A 22,519-nucleotide genomic window follows, 5' to 3' on the forward strand; every position below is an offset into this window, starting at 1 on the left:
CATTACTGCATGAAACACTCCAACATTAGGTGAGCTGCAATGGTGTAAAGATGTAACAAAATGGTAATTACAATCTTCTTTTAGCTGTGCTAACATATGCTTTCAAATTACTACAGTGACCTCTAGTTTATAATCATCCCCATAGTCTTTTGTCTTGTAATACAAGTCAATCTACCACTTGTAACATTTTGTAAATATACCCTAGAAAATACTTAATGCTTTCTGGACTTGAATGGACAAAGTTCTTGTGTTCAACACCATCATTTTCTTATCGTGGAGTACAAATGATGAGGTTAACACCCATATTCAAACAAAGTCGATATTTATATTCCTAAGCAATTACTCATTTCAAACATAACAGCTTGATGACACATAGCTAAGGTTTTGATTTATTGCTTTTTATTAGTGGCCAAACACTTAATACAAAAGGCTGCTATTTTCCACTGTGGGCATAGAATATTTTATTGTCTCCTTTAAGATCTCTCAAATTATCAGCATCAACAAAATACAAAACATTTAAATACCTCCGTGCTGGTCAACAATTTTACAAGAACACTCCTGGGAAGAAAAGCTATAAACATTTAAATTAAGTGGGCGTGATTCTTGGCTTTTAAAGACAAATTAAACTAGGTAAAAGGTTTTGGTTACATTTTCTTTTTGCTTAATAGAAGTGTGCCCAACATTATTTGAGAAAAAGAAAGTATCATATAGATGCAAATCTTTAATATAAACAAATCATTTACAGCCTTAACTAGGCTTTTAATTATTTGAAAAATTGTAACAACAAAATAGAAATTTTTTGTAAAAAAAAATTCAATAAATTAGATATACATTGTATTATGAATTTCATGCACAAATCTGAACATTATAACACAAAGGATCGTAAATGCTTTATAAAAATATACAAAGTACTGGAATGTAAAAAAAGAGGGAACAAAGCTCTTTCTCATGGAAGCAAAGCAGCTATTCTACAGTTTGGTCTTGCTGATTTCCTGCCCCTCACAACGTATTACATCATCTAATTAGTTCATGGATCTTGATTCAGGCAAACAAATCTCGCATTGTTGTTTCTTCTTCTCAATCCCACTTTGACACAATAATTTGGAAGAAAATGCTGGATTATATCCATCATTATCTTGAGTTGGTAATGTTTTGCTTTCACTGAAACTGGCAAGGTTTCGTAGCCGAACTGAACAAGCAACATGCTGTGTCATGTATGAGAATTTATCAACTGGCTCACATTTAATCTAAATGACAACACCTATAATCTGCAGTACCATAGTTACCTCTTCTGACAAAGGTGATCGAATTTGGCTAGCTGTTGGCTTTTTTTTCTAAAGTGCACTTTAAAATCTTGATCTAGAAATAGGTCATACTTGCAACAATCACAAATGAGGATTATTCAAGCTGAATGCATATTATTTAGAACATCAAAAAATGCAAAAGATTTTTCCAATCTTGACAAACATAGGTTAATGTTAGAAAGCAAGAAGCATATTTTTCAGGGCAGTAAACAGCTAATTAATAAGGTCTGTTTTGCACGATAAATCACACCATTCTAGAAATCTGGCCCACTTACCCACCAATAATTAGCAGAATATCCTTTAGTCAATTGTATATTATTTTAATAAATGAATGCAAGATCAAAAACATTTTGTTTTAGATGGTAAAGAAGTTTGAAAAGGGCACATTTTATGCTTGGTCCTGAGTACACAGAAGAAGGTGCATTCTGGCAATTGAGGTCTCGTGTTGTGTTCTCGAAAGTCTAATGACCTGCAAAGGTATTCTTACTTCACTGGCCATGTTGGTGCTACTTGAAAGCTCACTATTGGAGGTAATACAGTGGGCATACATTTCTAATGTAATAAGAAATATCTTTCTTGGGATATTACAATACTGAAAATTATGGCAGTAATTATTCAGGGCATTTGAATGGACCCAAACATTCATATCAATGATACTTAATAAAACATGACATTACATGTCTCCATCTTAAACCTATTTGAATAGAATGTCAAGCAATACTGATGTAGAAAGTAGCACAGTCATATTACACAAAATCATTTTGTTTTCAAAATTTTATCAAGGAATAGATTTTGATCTTACTTCACAATGGACTTGAAATGTTCACAACATGTGTGTCCGTTTCTGACAGCTGTTCATAATAATGCGGTTAGGAGTTTCAAAAAGGAACCAGTTTTGGACCTTATTTTAGTGAATAAAGCAGTTTTTCTCCCCCAGATAATCTAGGTTGCATAAGCAGACATTAGATCATCTACATCAAAAATACATAGATAAAGTAACTTTGCATGTCTCATAAAGTACACATTCAGCTTGTGCTAATGTTAAAAAAATTCTAATTGTAATTTCCCATTTTAAAAAAATGGCTCATTGTACAACTACTCAAATAAAACTTTCAGATTTGTTGTTGCTAACATGATCTAAAACGCCAAACAGGACCAAAAGGAATCTACGTCTACAGCAATGCACCTGTCAATTCCCTTAACCCAGTAGGGTCAAATCAAGTACATTCAGGTCAATTAAGGCAATTTCCTGCTCCAATACCACTGCAGGCCATGCTGTTGATAAAAAGGAGAATCATGGTATTGCTGCAACAGGGTACCCATCACAGCATGTGAGAAGATAGCCAGTCAATTAAAGAAACATGAACAGAAAAGAAGAACTTCGGAGAAGCCTTTGGAGCACATAGGGAGTGAAGGGCAACATTTACTTGGCTTTCCTCCACTAAAGAACTTTGGCAGCTTACTGTCACTGCCACCATTACAAAGCTGTATCTGCGGATGCTAGCAACAATGGCATTAAGGAAATAAATGTACATGGATCTTCACCCCTCTCAATACACCACCATCATCAACATTTATGTACACATTTTGGCAAAGAAAGGGCCAATGGAAAGCACAATGTTGTGGTTGAGGCAAGAATGAAGTTACTCTTGTCACCCAACGTCCCCCTTGACGGCAACCCTTGTTCACCATTAGCATGCTATAGGAGAAGCAAGTCATCATATCCAAAACAACATCACAAGTAATTTTCTAATGGACTGCTAAGTTTGTATGTTAGCTTGTGCTCAAATCCAGTACATGGCACAATTTGAAAATATTAATAAGACCCTCAACTGAAACTCTATCTGCAGCTTCCTACCATAATTTTTTGGTCAGTCAACTACTTAAACAACGCAATGAAAACATCCATTCCATTGTGCTCTACAGGTCAGTCTATATGCTGTCTAGCAAAAGCTACACAAAATACAAGAAACATCAAAGATTAATTGTTTTAATTGTTGCTGTTAAATACCAAATCAGTTAAATAAATTATTATTCCCTGAAAACAAAGAATATTTTAAGTGTTTTGAAAATGTTTCATAACTGAAGTGCTAGGAATCGCTGCAGAAGCATTTTTCAAAAGCGATTAACTAACAAAATTTGCTTTCATTTCTGATTGCAATAGACTCACCTTTATATCCATACAAAAAATAATTCACTGTAAATATATATAATATATATAATATATATACATATTTGGGTATATTTACATTACAGCCAGCACATATTTTGACTCTGAAGTTCTATGCTGGATAAATTTTCCAATATTACAAAATTAACAATCTAGGCAAAACTTCTTACTTCAGGTCTTGCCTAAAGTCCAAACAGCAATGGAATGAAAATTGGCCTCGTCACCAAAGCAAAATGTCGGTCTTAAGACTTATTCTGTCTTCCTTAGCAACAAAATATATTTGGCTGCACATTTTCTCCATGAACATTCCGTTCCAGTCCTTATGCTGCATTGTTTCCGCTATAACCATACCGAACAAACATTCCATTCTGGAGCCCCCAAGTTCCACAAAGATACGTTTGAAACAGGAAAGGCCATATTAAAAGTCAATTTGGCAAATGGTGGCTTTTTTATTCATGTTTTAACGGTGCCATTCATGTGCGGTTGATATTTTGAAAGACATGGTTCACTGGGCATAGGATCAGAGAATACAGAGTCGTCTCCCGATGAGCAAGAACTTCTTGTATCAGGATAACTGGGTGAATATTGTTCTAGAGGTGCAGAGAGGTCCAAATAGTCCTGCCAATAGAGTGGTGCAGATTTGTTAAAATTATGCAATGTAATTTATTTTCTTGACAATGCACTATCGAAGAATCAAATTTTAGTAGATTAATTAGGTTAAAACCAAAACAAATTTATCTAGATGCCATAAGACATTAGCATAGCTACTGAAAAGTTAATGTATGTTACATTTAACCTATAACTCCACCTAGTAAGGCAATAAAAGTGTTAAGATAATGTAAAAAAAAATTCCTATTACAGTCCTATGTACTTGTTTCATTTTGATTTTGAAATGTTATTGTCCAGAAATTGATTTGCTCAAAGTACTGAAAGTGCATTAGGCTATAATCAGAGATTTCATGTATGTTTGTTATCTGCTCACGCTACACAATATTCCAAAATGTAATAACATATCAAAGAACAGGACTGTAAATTTAAACATCCAGTAAATGCTCATTTCAATCCAAAATCTCCTACCTGAAATATTTGCCACAAGTTTCGATAGTTCATGCTGTAAACATAAACCCCGTTAACATAAGTGTGGCAGAAGTGCAGACTACAAGTCTGAACTGCTATCAATATGCAAATAGTACCTAGCTCATGGGTACAATAATAACCTATATTCTCAAAATTAAAATTATGATTGCTAAGAGGTCAACATTGTGGCATAAAAGCTACAGTTAAAATTTATGATTAGCTTTGGACTGGAGATTTTAAAACAGTTTGATAACAAGAGCACAGATTTGGTACATTTGCTTTCTTCACCAACAAACAGTGGTAAGAGATAGTCTCCAAAATCAAGTGGACAGATTTTCAGTGCAGTCTGTGCCAAAGGTCACTACAGAGAATTTCAGTGATCATGAATACCATTGTGGATTGCAAGCATCAGCTGGGAATCTTCTCTTTTTATGAATATTTGATGTCACTTGAGAAAGATTGCTGATTGTTGGTGCCAATTAGTTGGCACCAATAAAAATGCTTTTCTTCAAACATTTTCATCAAGATTATTGTCTCGCAGTCATGGCTGTATGGTCTGTAATGCGTAATTCATTACATAAAAAAGAACTGCTTTTGCTGGTTTTATAATAAATAGTGCCCTTTGCGCATGTTTTGCCTAACTCACTTAAATTATTTTAGCTGAATATTACAATCAACTATTATTGTAAGCTTACCGCACTGGATGTTAATGTGAGAATTCGGTCCAAATCTTCAACTAGCTGTTTAAAAGTTGGTCTTTGTGAAGGAATAGCATGCCAGCAATCACGCATCATCATGTACCTACAACATCAATTATAACTGGATTTTTCTCATATCATACTACTTTGCAGTTAAATTGGTAAAGCAATTAATACAAATAGTATTTTTTTTTAACTCTGTTGCTTAGCAACTTTCTACAATGCCCCACAGATTTTTATAATGCAATCACAAGCCAACTCATTGTGTAAAGAATAATGGTTAAGTTATATATTTTTTACATTTCTAATCCGTCATCAACTTGCAGTGATCAAAAATATCTGTAGTTCCAAGACTTTTAACCTAAATTTTAGCATCCAGGAAAACTTTCAGATGAGTGTACTATTGGCAAGTAGCCTGGAGATTGGAGAAATATGTTTGGACAGCTTTGAAATTTAAAATGAAGAAATCCCATCATGTGTACTTTGTTTTGCATCTTGTGAAATAGTCAAATTTTATATTGAATATAAGAATATAATTAAGGATTGCTAAGAGTTAGTGATGCAAAGTCATTGTTTACGATATATAATAACTTTGTCATCTAGTACATGAACCAAGACCTGGGTGAGGTGCTCAGATTTTTGGCAGGATAATTACCATGAACAATTAAAAAAGAGCTGTTACTCCCTGCTGAATGTTTCAAGAGGTTGAAGGCTTGATTCATGGGTGTAAGTTTAGGCACTTGCAGCATGAGTAATCTTATTTAAATAGGTCACCATTAGGTGCGGTCCGCATTTTCCTAAATACCATCTAAACACCCAAATAGTTGCAGATCAAGACACAGCCTTAAAGTAGCACCCACAGGTCTTTGCCTTGTAGACAAAGGATAGTATATTTCAAACAATATTCCAAAAATTTTCACTCTTGGAACTATCATTTGTGTAATAGAATTTTAAACTTCTGGACATACCTGTAACTTTTTTAAGCTTTCCAATTTACATTGTTGTTGGATGTTGAGTTCACCAAGTGTTGTAGCCTCTCTAACTTTGGCACTATGCATTACTCTTAACTATTCCAAAATCAGGTGTAACAGTCAGACACAGAAGAAATCTCTTTCAGTTTATCTCTAGTCCCCAGTGGGAAGTATAAAGATTCTTGGGCTTGCAATCTTTGAGCTGAAAATGTGTTGCTGGAAAAGCGCAGCAGGTCAGGCAGCATCCAGGGAACAGGAGAATCGACGTTTCAGGCATAAGCCCTTCTTGCCTGACCTGCTGCGCTTTTCCAGCAACACATTTTCAGCTCTGATCTCCAGCATCTGCAGACCTCACTTTCTCCTTGCAATCTTTGAGCCATTCACCTCTGTTCTATTTGATAGTTGTGTCCGACAAACAGTATTACAAACTCACAGGTCATTGGTACAGTTGGCTGGTTTGTCCATCCTGTGGCCTTCCTTGAGAAGTTTGAAAAGTTCTTCAACTGGAATGCCTGGGTATGGTGATCCTCCCAGGGTAAATATTTCCCACATCAGCACACCGAATGACCATCTGCAACATTAACAAGCATTAGCAAGAGTTTGTAGTAAGTTCATTTGCTTCCAACTTGCCTTTCTTTTCACCTTCTCCACGATGTTCTTCCCCCCACTTTGACTGTACTGAAGGCAATGACTTATTGAACAGTACAATTCTATGGACGTAGTTACTCAAAATATCTTATCACCTCATATTGGAAGTTATTTTCTCAGTCACCTCTTAGTGAAGTATCACAGCGGAATCTAATTTGCTGTTATAAAATGTTTATTTTATAACAAGAGTAACCGTCTAATGACTGACTGGCAATAATAGCCAGGAGATGGGATCTATACAGGAAATCCTGACTTGGAGTTCTGCAAGTCATCAGAGGCCAGCAGCAATTCCATGGGGAGCAGTAGTGCTATCAGGAGGGGATGGAAGTGTCCTGCATTGGACCAGGATTTGAAAAGTGTTTGGGAGATTCGTTCGGGTTAAGCTGGCTGTTTGACATGACCCTCTCTCCTGCCAGTTAATTCCTAGAGGTAGCAGTATGAGCTGCTTGTATTGGCATTAACTGAGCTACTGGAGAGCAGGTCACCTGATTCACTCCAGCTGCTGATAAATTTACGGTGGGGAAGGAGAAGGAAGGTGGGGAGTGGGCCAGTTGCCTGCTAGGTTTAACCCCATCTTCAAACACATCAGTAGTGAGGGCACGTTAAACCCTACCCCAAGAGATCAATAACGTATCGGTTATCAAGCTTAGAGATGTTGAGACCATTTCTCATGCCCATTCTGATAGCACCATAAATCAGTGATTGAAACCTGGAAATTCATACTCTCTATTATGCAGTACCATACCACAATGCTTTATGCACTGTGACCAAAGTAGACCAGTTACGGCATCTCAGTTGAGTGCTTCATGATTTGACAGTTTGACTGGGTTAGTGATGAGCTGAAAATGTGTTGCTGGAAAAGCGCAGCAGGTCAGGCAGCATCCAAGGAACAGGAGAATAGACGTTTCGGGCATTAGTGATGATTCTATTTACTCATATTTTCACTAAGAAATCCAAATCACAATTTTATTTGGCCTCCGGTTACACTGCCTTCCTTCCTTAAATTAACACAACAGAATTCAGCACTTGCATTTTTATTAAACAGCAAATGAGTCCCACTGGAGTTTTAAGCCACAGCCAGGTATGATTCCTTTTTCTTAAAACAATCAGGTGTTTGTTTAAAAAAAAAATCAACTTGATATCCCACTTCCTCAGTGAGTTACGCAGGTCTCATGTATTTAAAAGCTACAGGACTTGCTGACAGTCCAGATCAGACAAGAAGCTATTGAGCTCTTCAATGTGAAATCCAAAGATTAACAAGTGTAGGTTACTGACAGGATGAAGTATGTGCTGGACAGACAACAGTAAATTCATTCTTCGGCCCGATGTCTGTGAACTCCAGTAAAACCTCCTACAGTAACCAGGTTAGTTTACAATTTAATTTCTCAACGTGCTTTAGGTAGATTAGTAACAGTGTTGTTGACTGTTACTCCACAGACCAAGGTAATGTCCTGGATACCCGGGTTCAAATGCTGCCATGGCAGATGGTGGAACTTGAATGCAATAAAAATCCATCTAGTTCACTAATGTCCTTTAGGAAGGAAAGTGCCATCCTTACCTGGTCTGGCCTAAATGTAACTCAGGACCCACAGCAATGTGATTGACATGTAATTGCTCTCTGGGCAATAAATGTTGGCCTAGACAGTGACAACCTCATGCGTGAATGAATGTACAAAAAGAAGATCCAGTGACAATTTTTCAGTGTTCGACACTTCGGTTAGATCTCCTTTCATGCTTCTGATCTACATATTCCTCAACTTGCTCTGCTGAGGCCTCAATGCAGCACTATTTAAGTAGTTGCCTGAACAAACGTTAGTGAGTTGACCCCCCCCTGCCCTTTTTTAAGAATGGTAAAACCCTGGGCAGAATCGCATGGAGGCAGCAATGGGGCTTTAGTTTCTGGCTACAGAGACAGGGAGGTACCTGTGTTGCCTTGTTTCCAGAAGGCTGCCCCACACTCCCCTAAACGTTCTGATGCTGGATCTGAATGAGTTTGCCAAGCAGTCCCACATATGTCATGCTTGCCGCCTGGCAATAGCAGTGGTGGCAGAATGAGTCCTTTGAGTGGGCATTTGTGCATTAAGTGGGCATCGATCACGCAAGGGCTTAAATTGGTGGCCTTCTTGCTGCGGACTCAATTGGGTCAGAGACAGGGTGGCACTGAGTTCCACAGAAAACAGGACATATGATATATGATTCTGCTTCCAGGGTAAAGGATTTAAGATATCATGAGAGAGACAGTACGTAGATGCTGAGCTTCAAGAAATCTAACTAAGAGAGCATCAGTGTAGGAATGTTTCTCTGAGCAAACTTTTATACCCGCTCTTAGATTTGCATAAACTATCAAATCCAAGTTTATAGACGCAATAAAAATTGCCTTCTGTTTTTACATTTGTGGACAAGAAAACAACATTTATAGAATCCCTACAGTGTGGAAGTACGCCATTTGACCCATTGAGTCCACACTGACCCTCGAAAGAGTATTCCACCTAGACTCACCTTATCCTTGTAAACCTGCATTTCCCATGGTTCATCCACTTAGCCTGGACTCCCTGGATCCTATGGGGAAACTCAACATGGCCAATCCACCTAAGCTGCACATCTTTGGACTGTGGGAGGAAATTGGAGCACCTGGAGGAAACCCACACAGACATGGCGAGAATGTGCAAATTCCACACAGTCAGTCGCCTGTGGGTGGAACTGAATCCAGATCAGTGGCACGGTGAGGCAACAGTGCTACCCACTGAACCACATGCCGTAGTGCCGGAATTGTTAAGCTAAAATCATTTTCAATTATTTAATTGTACATATCAGTGTCAGACGAGGTAATCTGAATATTTATCAATATGATATTCTCATTTTTCATTGTTTACAAAACCGCACAAAGAAATCAGCAGAATTTGTGTCAATTACACATGTCCTGGCAGCATTGACAAATGACTATTGTAAATAGATCATTAAAAGGAAGAAAGCATATTTTTATTTGTTGGAGTCATCAGTACTTACACATCACTTTGATGAGTGTAGACTCTGTCAAAAAGAGCTTCTGGCGCCATCCATTTCACTGGCAGTCGACCCTAGGTCATACAATCAAAAATATTTCAGCAATACAAAAAGGGGATTATTGCAAAAATAGACTTAAGCCAGTCAGGAGTAAAATCAGGAGGCAGTTAACCTGCAGTAAAGCTAGTGTAAATCTTAAATATATGCCAAAAGACCAAGAATGTTAAATTAAATATTCAAGTCTAAGATTGAAATACCTTTGTGAAGAAATGTATATTAAAGAACTTGCACGGATGGCAAGGAAGTAGATTTGAGGTGCAAATCAGCCTACTCAATTCTCAACACTCAGATTGAAGGTCTACTCTGGTATCTTATCTTAAAGCTAGTTCATTCAACAGGTCAGGAGCAACAGTTAACAGCCCTTTTACCAACAGAATTTAGGCAGAGTGGAAGAGGATGCTCCGATGGGAGCACATATAGGGCCGTGCACAGAGTTAATCAATCCCAAAATGCCAGTCACAGTTCCCTGTGGAGAAAGTTTTATTTTCCTGCTTTGATCTTCTCTGCTCACTAATGCTTTCGTCTCAGAGATTCCGACAGCACAGCAGGATTGGTGCCTCTGCTGTGCCTCAATAGGCATGGGTCACCTGCCTCAATTATTCCAATGATGCTGTCCCTGCAGCTTGCGGCCAGGTCATGACAAGGGCAATGCAGCTTGCAGAAATCTACTTAGCTGCAAATATCAGCAATTGTAAACTAATTTCAACTTTTAAGGTATCCAGAATGTATACTTATTTTAATATTTTAAAATGGATATTCACTTCCATTTCTCTTATATCAATCAATTTTGTAGATGAGAGATGACTTAACACTTACTCTTTAAGATATTATTGCAGTGGCACATCCAGGGAATTTGGGGATCACAGGCACCAATTTATACACCATATGACCTGTTTTAATGGCAACAGTCAATAGATAATATTGTGCAGGATGCTGATAGAATGTTCACGTTTATCTTTAAATATAATCATAGATCTTTGTATTGATTTGAATGGGCAGATGTCTTATTTGAAAGATGGCCTATCTAGCACTGCAGTTTTCCCCAAGTACTACACTGAAGTACCAGCTGGATTTTATAGTCAAGTGTCTGAGAATGGATTTTAACCAAAATTTCTGATGAAAGGGAGAGATTGCTATCAGTGAGCCAATGCCAACACCTGACATTGTTGGGAATTCAGCTTAGTGTTTTTTTTCCTCCCTTCAATTGATCTTTTGCAGGATGATGCAATTAAATGGAGTGCTCTCTCTCTCATTGTAGAGAAAAGTTTCTGCCATATTTACACCAATTCTAAAATTACTCAAGACACATATTATACCTAAGGCACCCTCTTACTCAAACCCCACTGGACAGACCTCATTTGCAATGTCCAAGTTGCTGCAACAACAGGTATAAGCAAGGCAGAAACTTGTCATGGGAGGGTGCACAGTAAGGGAGAACTGTATTACATAATCCTGTAGAAAGCAAATGGAGGTAAAGGATGCGTTGAAGGAAGAGAAAAACATTAAGCCTTGACTTACTGATGGCAGTCTCGCCGTTTAGTCAGTTCAGCAAAATACCAATGAATAGAATAAAGTATTACAAATCAAATGTCCATAAAGAGTAAAACAGCTCAGTACAGTTTTTTTCTGTTACTGTATTGTAGCCAAAACAGTTGCATAAGGCTGTGTAGTAAAGAAGGTTTTACTTCAATAGTTTATAGATTTCATCAGATAACTGGTCAAGTGGAACTCCATGGTAATAAAATCACTATAAATATGGCAGTCACTATTTCAGTGACCTTGACTGCAATTTTATAGGCATTCTGGCTTCTTTTGAATTAAAAATTGTAATTGTTTCTTCACAATTTTGCAAGAGTGCATCCAAGCTTGAAAAATGTGGAGAAAAAGTCCAAAACAGGAAGGATTTAACATTATCCTTAATAATCCACTGGAAAGAAACTGAGACGTTAGTGGTTTAGTAGCCTTTCATGGTCGTCTCTCTCAATATATCCCTCTTCAAGAAAGCCAAAAAAGTGTTCTCAGGAGGCAGCTGCTAGTAGATAATGTCTTCTGACAGAGGCCAATGCACTCTCTCCTAGTGCAGAAACACCTAAGGGGTGAAATTCTTCCTGTCCATACTCATCAGGAGAATTTCACCACTAACCTCTGCAATAGCACCTCCCAGAGTGACTGGTGGGATGACTCAAATGAGGAACTTAACATGCAGAAATCTGCAGGGAATAAATCTACCCCCTGATGTGCTTGATACTAAAATGAAAACTGTAATAAAGGCAAAGATGGCAAAATGCCGCAGTTACTGTATAACCAAAATTAAACTCACATTCGTTGTCTTTTTGTAGTAGTCAATATTGTGGACATCTCGAGCTAGTCCAAAATCTGCTATTTTCATTACATTATTTTCTGTAACAAGAACATTTCGAGCTGCCAAGTCTCGGTGAATGCACTGAAATAAAAAGAAATACTTTATGCTGGAAAGCAAGGCCTAGAAACTTGCTGCTGCTGCTACACTGGTTTTTTCGGCCAAAGAAGTGGGGTGTGGGAAAGCGAGGGCTACAAGTAACATTGAGTACAAGAGAAAAGGTAAGGAATGACATGTGATGCAGTATTTAGGATGGTGTAGGACAATAAAGGAATTTATTATTTCAGCGGTGAGAGGAAGTTATGTGGTTCATTAAAAAGTAAGAACCTCAACCCCTTTTCTTCGCCCGAAGATTCAGTTCCACAGTTTTACAACCTTGTACCTTTTCAGAAGGTTCTACTAAGTTATGAATTCTATTAGGATCAGTTTTCAGAGCATGGACTGTCAATGGGAATTAGGCCAAAACTAATGTGTAGCTAATGCCAGTAAGACAGCCATTTCAGTTTTGCCAGATTGGATTCAAATTTAAGTTTCACAGATGATCAGTAATGAATCAATCCTGTGGCCATGTAAAACAAAATATCAGTGCAACAATCAAACACAGTCTTCCATCTTTTCCGCATTCTCCAAGTTTTAGCAAGGAACAATTTGAACAGCACAACAATGCCATTCCAGCTTTCAGGGTTAACACTTTTCATATAAACATTTAGCTTCTTCACAATATTTAGAGAGTTTGATATGCTGCTTGCTGTCAAATCAGGTGAAGATCTATATTACGCAAAAAAACAAACTTTGTAAATTTGTATTCATTTATCTAATATTTACATACATTTGCAATTCAACGGACTTTGTCCTCTTCAAGGCTACATACCTTTTGTGAAGCCAAGTATTCCATGCCCCTTGCCACTTGATAAGTGCAGGATATGAGGTCTTTGAACGTTAACTGTTCATCAGATACACGGTTTACATCAAAATTATATTCCATACCAGGGGGCCGCCTTGCACGCAGGTACTCACGCAGGTTGCCTTTGGCTGTGAATTCTACAATGACATACAATGGACCTGCACAGAACAGGCACCATGATAAATATGCACAAAGAGAACATATATATACAATCATACTCTAACGTTCGCACTGGAAAAATATTCAAACACACTACTCGTATTTTTAGTATCCTAATGCAAATTGACTGAGATTAAAAGACAAACTGGGACAGAAGTCATGTTTAACCCCCCCCTTGAATAACTGAACTAATTTTTGCCCAACCAAACTGAATTTATTATGGACGGTCAGGAGATAAGCACTAGCTTATCCTGTACATTGAAGTTACATTTTTTTTCCAGAACTTCCTACAACTTGTGACTGAGCTCATGAGGATTCTATAGTGAGACCTGAGAGCTTAAACAAGAGAACACAAAGACACTAACAATATTTGGGAAAGCTGTGTAGTAATTAGGATTTCTTTCCATTTACTACCATTGTACAAAATTCATCTCAATTCAATAGAAGCCACTTTCAACAGATAAAGTCAAACAGAAATGGAAAACAATGGAAGGCCACAGGAAGCTAATTAGCATTTCTATTCGTCCAAATCTAGTGTAACTTTCCAATTGTAACTTTTTTCTCTTTACTTGTACTGAATCCTATCTTTTGCACTTCAATGGGAATGCATACAATAATATCAATAATATTACAATTATGAGATCTAAGAATGAAGTTATGAGACTGAGTCATTAACTTAGGGTAAAATGAAGGAGGTCACGTTATTTGTTCTAAAGTCTGCCTGGTTTGATTGCTTGAAATTAAAAGAGGACCAAATTATTTTACTGGGAAGGTGCGAGATGCTTACACTTAATGATAATGGTAGGTACCTGTGTGGTAGATGTGTTAGCAGTGGATAGACTAATTCTTCGAAGTCCCAGGAAAGCAAAGGTTACAAAGGGGACAGCAACAGAGACAGACAGAGAGCATGCGATAGATTGAATGAGACTGGAAGATTTGCCTTGCATTAGCTAGAACAAGAATTATCCAGAAAAACTCACTGTGAAATACTGTTCAGTTCATGTGTGCTCTGTCTCTCTCTCTCTCACTCTCTGTCGCTATCCAGGTGGAAATAGCTTTGGTGTTACTGGGACAGAATCTTAGAACTCCCTCCACATCAGCACTATGGCATTACGGACTGCAGTGGCTCAAGAAAGTAGCTCACCATCACCTCCTTAAGGGCAACTAGGGACAGGCAATAAATGCTGGCCCAGCCTGTGGCACCCACATCCCACAAACAATTTAAAAAAAACTGAAAGTAAACCCTCAGGATCCAAAAGTCATTCTGCTTTAATTCTAGGAAAATCAAATGATGTTTTAGGGATCATATACCTGAGAGCGTTTTCTTTGATTGTGTTAGAAATTCTGGTTTTGTAGTTTGAAGGATAAATTGTGTACAAAAACAGTATTTAATAAGGAGTCCTTGCGAGTTTTTTTTTCACAGCAACTCTTGTCATGTCATCAACCATGAGTTTAAATGCCTTCTTAAAAATTACCGGTCTCTATGGAGCACTTAAAAACACAATCAATTCCACACTTTAAAGAAACCAAGGGCTGAATTTTACAGAACTTCCTGTTGAACATGTGAACCTTGCTGTTTGTGTTCCCTCCACATTTTATGACATAATTCTTCAAGAGGGAAAGTCAGTGAACTGTTCTCAGATCTGTGTTGATTTCAGTATCTAGTCTAGAAAGCGCAATTGTTAGGTACGGTGCTTTACATAACATTGCTGTGTTCCTCCCTAATTTAATCTCCATTTGTTTATGTTAGGAAAGCTGGCAAAAACCAGGAGTCATAGCAATGAACTCCCGTTCTATTCCGCTTTGATACTGTCTGCAGAAACCATGATATTTCTACTTTTCATAGGGGTTGTGTTCAGCTTGGCTGGTTCTCTCCTTACCATCTTGCGTGCAGGCTCCTAGCAAGTTGATTATATTCTTGTGCTTTCCAATCATTTTCATCATTTCCATCTCAGAAACAAGATCCGAGAGATCTTTTTCTGTGGCATCATCTGAGAAGATTGAATTCAATATTTCAACTTGGTTAAAACTTAAAAGAACAAGTAACTCAATTAATTCAGAAATTAATACTAATGCTACTTTCACTCTGAAATTAGCATTTGATTGAAGACACATTTTATTGATTGTGCATCTCATTCACTGATTCAATAATATACAAAATACAAAAACAGGCCAGAATCCTTCTGAAAGTTCTAAAAAAAATCACACCACTATCTAGTTAGTGTAGGAATTCTGAAGTTTGTTAAGTTTGATTCCTTTGAATTTGTTACAACTGTTCGTCTAATTAGTCAAAACATTTTACACATGCCAAATAAATGCAGGATTCTGAAACTCTGACCTCCCCTCCACCTGCAGAACTAAGTAAATGCGATCTAAACTTTGCTCGTTACCTTTCAGCATCTTCACAGCCACAGTGATTGGTTCTTTAGGCTTATCTTTGTCAACTCCTACAGCTTCTGCCATCACAACTTGTCCAAAGCAGCCTTCCCCAAGAGGTTTTCCAAGTGTCAGCCTGCACATGACAACAGAAGGTTGGCACAATTGGATTTAAGATATTGTTTGGCTTATAAAGTTTTACAGAAATGGAAACTTCAATGTCTTGCATAGCCAAAAGACCAGTGCTCCCTCTATCAATTAGGGAATTTGCACAGCACCTTAACTTGTTGCCAGAATTTCCGAGGAAAGCACTGACGATCTAAGTCATCCACTTAGAGTAACATCTACCATTTTCGTGCTTTACAGGTGTACAATTTAGAATAGACATTTGGAGGCTCAGTTTAACTTACAATTATATTTTAAAACTATCAGTTCGCTATGTTGCCATAAAGCATGCATCTTTTAATCCCAATGAACATCTAAATTTTACTGAGCCAACATCACTTAAGGTCTGGTAGTTTGTATTGCATTTTTAAACATTGATGCTATACAAACATTGACATTTGCAGGTGGTCAATTTAAGTTCCACTAGATAGTGTATTTACCAGAATTCTACAATCCTTTCATTGTGCTAGAAATGTGCCCGAGATCTAATAACTAACTCAAAGCTCTCTTTCATTGCAAGCCTGCTCCACCTACATTAGTGTTAACCACTGTTTTCTTAAATGTTGATGCACTAAAATTTTCCACGTTTAGTACGTCCCCCGAGGCTTCTAGGCAACAAGTAGGTTCACAGACTGCAGCAGTGACCAGAATAATGCAGGCATTAATTAGAGCACTCTGCTTTTTAGAGCCATCTAATTTAATTGAAATACTTGCTGGGAACAAAAAGACCAAGAAGACTGCATACTTTGTTTCCCCCATGGAGAATTTTCTCACTCCAACTGTACAACTTTAAAAATAAGACAAGGCAATTGTTAAAATTAAAATTATTTTCATACTGTTCTCAAAGCACATTTAGGAGGTCAGTTCTTTAAACTACACAACTCTACCTCCCTCCATTTCATCTCAGAGCCATACAAATGACATTGATTGGATCAGTCATTGTCTTGAATGCTGCCCAAAAATACCTGCTCAGGAATGGAACTTGCTCAAAATATCAATATTCAAAACACTCGGTGATTTCAGTGCCCTGATCCTTGACACTACTGACTGGAAAACCCAGGTTTGATTACCTACATGGCACAGTGCTCAGTCTAGGAGCTGTATTTTACGCTCTCCCCCTGAATCTAGTGGAGTGGGGCATCTGTTTATGATGTTGGTTGGCAAGTCCACAACCTCGCTGCCTTTCTACCCCAATCCATATTATAGAGGGATACATCCACTAGGCTGCACATCCATCGGCTCACTCAGGCCTTTCAGTGGACAATTATTGCCCACTTTATGCCCTCAATCCTCTGCAGCTACTATAACATGCTGGTCAGTGGAAAACAGGAGAGAGAGAGTAGGCCCAACAATAGGCTGAAACCTCCAGTGCCATTAATGTTTCTCATTCAATGTATCAAAACAAAAATGATTAGACGGTCACAAATATAATTCATATTAACATTTTTTAAAAAAAGATTAAACACATCTTCAAAAAAAAAGCTGGCATGTAACTGCACTTCTTTACAGATTTATGCGATGAAACGCTCCAGTTATCTCCAATTGTACTGAGCAAGCCAGCATTCGCTGTGAAACACAACATTCAGTGCACACTCTTTCAACAGTTGTTAAGTTGCAATATTCAATTTTGTCCAGGAATAGGACAGGGGGCTGTAGGTCACTCAAATAGTTCAGAGGCCACTGGACAACTAATGGGACACATTTTATTAGAGGAAGGAGACACAGACTACAGTTTCAGGAATGCAACAGATAGGTATACTGCTGAGAAGGCAGCTGAACAACTCAGGTTCTGTGCATGAGATCTCAGTAAGTCAATAGTAAGGAATGGAGGGATCAGGACAGGCAGAAGGAATTAGTTTAATTTGACATCATATTTGGCATAACTTTGTGGGTTGAAGGGCCTATTTCTGTGCTGTACAGTTCCATGTCCTAAGAGTAGTTGGATAGATTTGTGCTGTTAGAACAAATACAAGAAATAAGTTCTAGCATTTAGTAGGAAGCTAAGAGTTGGAGTCAGGACTCAAAAGTCATCCTCAGAAACTGAGAAAGTGGGAAGTTCACTGGTTCCCAATTGGGAAAACCCATGAAAAGCGTGGAAGAAGTCGATGAGCAAGAACACTTCAGCACAGGTGAGGTGTGCCTGTTGAAAATCTCAAGTATCTTTTTGTTGTAACAGAGTGTTCGAGGTCAAAGCCAAGGGGCAGGAGTGGCTCGCTAAAGTGAGCTATTGCAGAGCTACAGTAATGCTTGCGAATGGGTACTGGAGGGCATTTTTAAGTTCAAGAAAATGCATGAACCCTGGACAGAGGGGTGATTGACCAAATCAGAGCAATCAGGCAGTCCAGATCAGGACGGCCCTTGGGAGGGAGTTTCAAGGGCAGATCAGCAAAATTGAAGAATTGTCAGCACTCATGAAGTTAGTGAGATTTGAATACCCATTGTAACATTAACATCTTGAAGTCTGTTATTACTCACAAGTCAGTCAGGTCTGCCCTGGTTACATTTGATATTTGATGTATGCAGTGGACTGTTTGATCATAGCATGTCTCTGTTCACCGCATGTTAGTTGAGTGCTAAACCTAAGTTGTATATGTGCACTGTAGATTGTGTTGTCAAGTTTACTGTTTGTTCAAAACCATGGAATTGTGTGGTTTTGTTCTCTTCCTAAGTCCACTGGATATCACTTTTTGACACTTTAACAGTAAAGGTTATTAGTCCCTAACCAGCTTGTAAGATAATTTGTTGATTGATAGGGATCATAACATAAAATTGGCAGCCTGGCCGAGAGTCATAACAGTTTTATGACATTTTAGGTAAGGAAGAAAAGGTGAGCTGGTCATTGGTCTAAGTAACAGTTTAGCATCTTCTGTAACAGCCAATATAAGATTGTGGAATTATTTTCCTTTATTTTCCCCAGCCTTGGCAAATCACTCAACATTTAGAATTGAGCTCTAAGCAAACGTTCAGAACTTACTACCTTTGATATTTGCATATTACTCTACCCAATTTCCTTCTACTTCTGCGAAGCCTCTACGAACAGAATGATTCCAATTTATTCCAGGCAGACTAGTTTAAGGCTTTCTGACTTTATTTACTACTTGGCTATTTTAAGCAAAATTATTTTAAAAGACCAGCACTGTTCCCAGAAGCCTTTACCTCACAGCAAAAACAAAGTGTCATTCTACACAAATTAGGCAATCTCCCTCAGGTAGACACTAGGATACACTGGTGTTGAAAGCTAAATGTCAAATTGGCTCAATGGTGACGAGGTCTCCAACAAAGGGAGGAGCTGTGAATAACTGTCATTATATTTGGTATTTGAGGAATTAGACTGGTTTTGGACTGTGAAATTTTCTGCAACCTACTCTCATTGTGATGAGCATAAAAACTGAGATACTTTAAAATAAAAACAGGTTATCTGTAACTTGAGTCAGAAGATTACAGGTTCAAATCCCAATCCAGGACTGGAATAATAACCTCAGCTGCCTCTTCAAAATATAACGTGGGAGTGCTGCATCCTCAGAGATGCCATTGTTTTCAAGAGATGTGAAACGGAGGGCTGACCACTTTCCCTAGCACATGTACAAGATTCAAAATAGGACTATTCATTGAGGAAGGGAGCAGGGGTGTGGTGTGATCAATAAAACTCCCTCAACAAATACAACAAAAACAATCACGTCTCACTTTGTTGCATACAGATTGGCTGTAATGTTTGTTAACAGTAAGCACTCTATCTCAAACATAATGATTAGCTGTGAAAAGCTTTGGATTGTCCTGAGGACATGACAGGTGTGACATTTATCTAAGTCTTTTCATTTTTCTTCATAAAAATGGCTATGAAAAGGTATGGAGACATGAACCTTGGAAAACTCCCAATGTTACTAGCAGTCTTCTGAATACAAATCATAGAGTTATACAACACAGTAACAGACCCTTCAGACCAACTCATCCATGCTGAACAGGTTTTCTAAATGAACTAGTCCCACTTGCCCGCATTTGGCCCATATCCATCTAAACCTTTCCAATTCATGTACCTGTCCAAATGTTTTTTCAAATGTAATTTTCCCGCCTCTACCGCTTCCTTTGGCAGCTCGTTCCATATACACATCACCGCGTGTGTGAAATAGTTGCCAGTCAGGTCCCTTTTAAATCTTTCTCCCCTCACCTTCAATCTATGCCATCTAGTTTTGGACTCCCCCTACCGTGGTGAAAAGACTTCGGCTATTCACCTTATCAATGCCCCTCATGATTTTATAAACTTCTATAAGGTCATCCCTCAGACTCCTATGCTACAGTGAGAAAATCTGAGCCTGTCCAGCTTCTCTTTACAAATCAAACCTTCCAGTCTCAGTAACATTCTTGTAAATCTTTTTTGCACCCTTTCCAGTTTAATAACATCCATTCTGTATCACAGTACTCCAAAAGTGGCCGTACCAATGTCTTATACAGCTGTTGTACACTGTGAAGGAGCAGGACTCCAAATGCTTGTACTTTCAAATAAACCTGCTGGACTATAGACTGGTGTCGTGCGATTTTTAACTTTGTCCACCCCAGTCTAACATCAGCACCTCCACACCATTATACAGCTGTAACATGATGTCCCAGCTCCTGTAATCGATGCTCTGATCAATGATGGTAAGTGCGCCAAACACCTTCACCAGCCTGTCTACTTGTAACACTACTCGCAAGGAACTATGTACCTAACCCCCTAGCACCCTCTGTTTAACAACACTCCCCAGGGCCTACCTTTAAGTGTAGAAGTCCTGCCCTGGTTTTTTAGCAAATTGTAACACCTCGCATTTATCTGACTTAAACTCCATCTGCCATTCCTCGGCCCACTCGCCCAGTTGATAAAGTCCCACTGTACTCTTGGATAGCCTTATTCACTGTCCACTATACCACCAATTTTGGTGTCATCCGCAAACTTAAAACCATGCCTCCTATATTCTTCTCCAAATTGTTTTAAATAACTGACTAAAAGCAGTGGAGCCAGCACTGATCGTTGTGGCACACTGCTGGTCACAGGCCTCCAGGCTGAAAAGTAACCCTCTGCCACCACCCCCTGTCTCCTACCGATGAGTCAATTTTGCATTTAATTGGCTAGCTCTCCCTATATGATCTCCTATCTGGGTCCTATATGATCTAAACTTACGAACCAGTCTGCATGTGGAACCTCGTCGAAGGCCATTTAGACAATATCTATCACTCTATCTTCTTGGTGACCTCTTCAAAAACAGAATCTAATATGCAAGACACACACACACAAAGATATGCTGAGTATCCCTAATCAGTCCTTGCCTTTCCAAATGCATGTTGATCCTGTCTCTCAGAATCCCCTTCAATAACTTACCCATTATAAGTTCTTCTAATTACACAGCAACTGAGTAAAGCAAACATCTGGCACTTTTAAGTTTAAATTAAATGTATTTGACAGTCAGGAAACAATTGGGAAAATATTGCAGTGGGTACTTACTTGTCCCGTGAAAACTCCCATTTTGGATCTTCTGGAAGTTCATATTCTGAAACTCCAGCTAGCACTGGTGCATCTGTAGATGACAGTCTTGTAGTGATCCGCACCAAAGGAGTATTGGAACTCATGGAGGAGCTAGAGTCTGCAGAAACCTGTATTTTTCAGCGAAGAAAAGGCATGGCTATGATCCGCAGTGTCACCATACAGTATAACTGACTACATCTGTAGACTACGCTGTTGCATGGTGTCTGTATTTATTAAATACATTTATCAAGGGGTATTTTACATGTTGCGGTCTAGTGACAAATGTACTTGGGAGTTAAATGCAGTTAAATTGGAACAGGTGGCTTTTCCATTTGCCTACAACTCTGACATGCCAACTGCAATTTAAAATGGCCAGGTGTCAAGGACATGAAGTCAGTATTATCCACAGGCTTGAGAGATCCTAGATGGCATTCTTGCAAGGCCAAACCTAACAGGAAATGAAGCTAGAGTCAGAACAGACAGTTTCTCCATGAGTCAGAAGCTAACATGGTCCTCTTGGCCACACAAGACACCTGGTGACCTCCCATAATCCAGCTTCCCCTCACCTGACTGACATCACCTCTGGAATCCCCACTAATTACTGCCTACCTTTGTGGTGGGGACCATTCGTTGCAGTCCTAGGTAGCTGCCTCCTGTTGCAAACTTTTATTGGCTAGGCAGCTGCTTGCCATCAACTACCTTGCCGGTTTTGGTTAGTACAGAGCCAGCAACATGATAGCAATGCGCAGCCTTTAAAAATCAGTTGGGCCTCCCCACATTTGTTCCTGGACAGGCTGACCTCTCACTGGGTCATGTTCCTGCCCAAGAGTTAAAACCGATCTCTATGAATTATAAAATCAACCATTTAACAATGACACAGGATTATGAAACATCTTGCAAGTTCAGTAAAGAAATACACATTTCAAATTTTAGGCTTTTAGAGAATTTAGGAAGTGGAGAAACCAGCAGCCTATGAGCTCAAAGATACAACTGAACATTTAGCCGAGAGTACTTTGAACCTTGCACTAAATGTACTGCAAGAAAAGACCTGACATTGTGGTAAAAGAAAGCAAGTGAAAATCTACTGTTTTACCAGTTGAACGACTGCCCCAACCCCAAATTCCAAAAGAA

The 22,519-nt window shown here is 38.5% G+C and overlaps 1 protein-coding gene across 2 annotated transcripts in view; it reads right to left on the reverse strand.

Annotated features, from left to right (window-relative positions):
• Positions 1 to 377: 377 nt before the first annotated feature.
• Positions 378 to 22,519, reverse strand: part of LOC122561180 (fibroblast growth factor receptor 2-like) — a 92,051-nt gene continuing 69,909 nt past the window's right edge. For both annotated transcript variants that reach the window (XM_087998901.1, XM_087998900.1), the window contains exons 10-18: positions 21,368 to 21,516; positions 15,744 to 15,865; positions 15,234 to 15,344; positions 13,162 to 13,352; positions 12,252 to 12,374; positions 9,875 to 9,945; positions 6,654 to 6,791; positions 5,247 to 5,352; positions 378 to 4,092 (exon numbers count right to left, since the gene is read on the reverse strand). In XM_087998901.1, the coding sequence (XP_087855027.1) occupies positions 3,928 to 4,092; positions 5,247 to 5,352; positions 6,654 to 6,791; positions 9,875 to 9,945; positions 12,252 to 12,374; positions 13,162 to 13,352; positions 15,234 to 15,344; positions 15,744 to 15,865; positions 21,368 to 21,516 (1,176 nt within the window). In that variant the 3' untranslated portion in view covers positions 378 to 3,927. The remainder of the gene's footprint in view (positions 4,093 to 5,246; positions 5,353 to 6,653; positions 6,792 to 9,874; positions 9,946 to 12,251; positions 12,375 to 13,161; positions 13,353 to 15,233; positions 15,345 to 15,743; positions 15,866 to 21,367; positions 21,517 to 22,519) is intronic.

This window comes from Chiloscyllium plagiosum, unplaced genomic scaffold (genome assembly GCF_037043375.1).
Source record: "Chiloscyllium plagiosum isolate Xiang-an unplaced genomic scaffold, Cpla_swu_hap1 HiC_scaffold_22, whole genome shotgun sequence".
NCBI lineage: Eukaryota > Metazoa > Chordata > Chondrichthyes > Orectolobiformes > Hemiscylliidae > Chiloscyllium > Chiloscyllium plagiosum.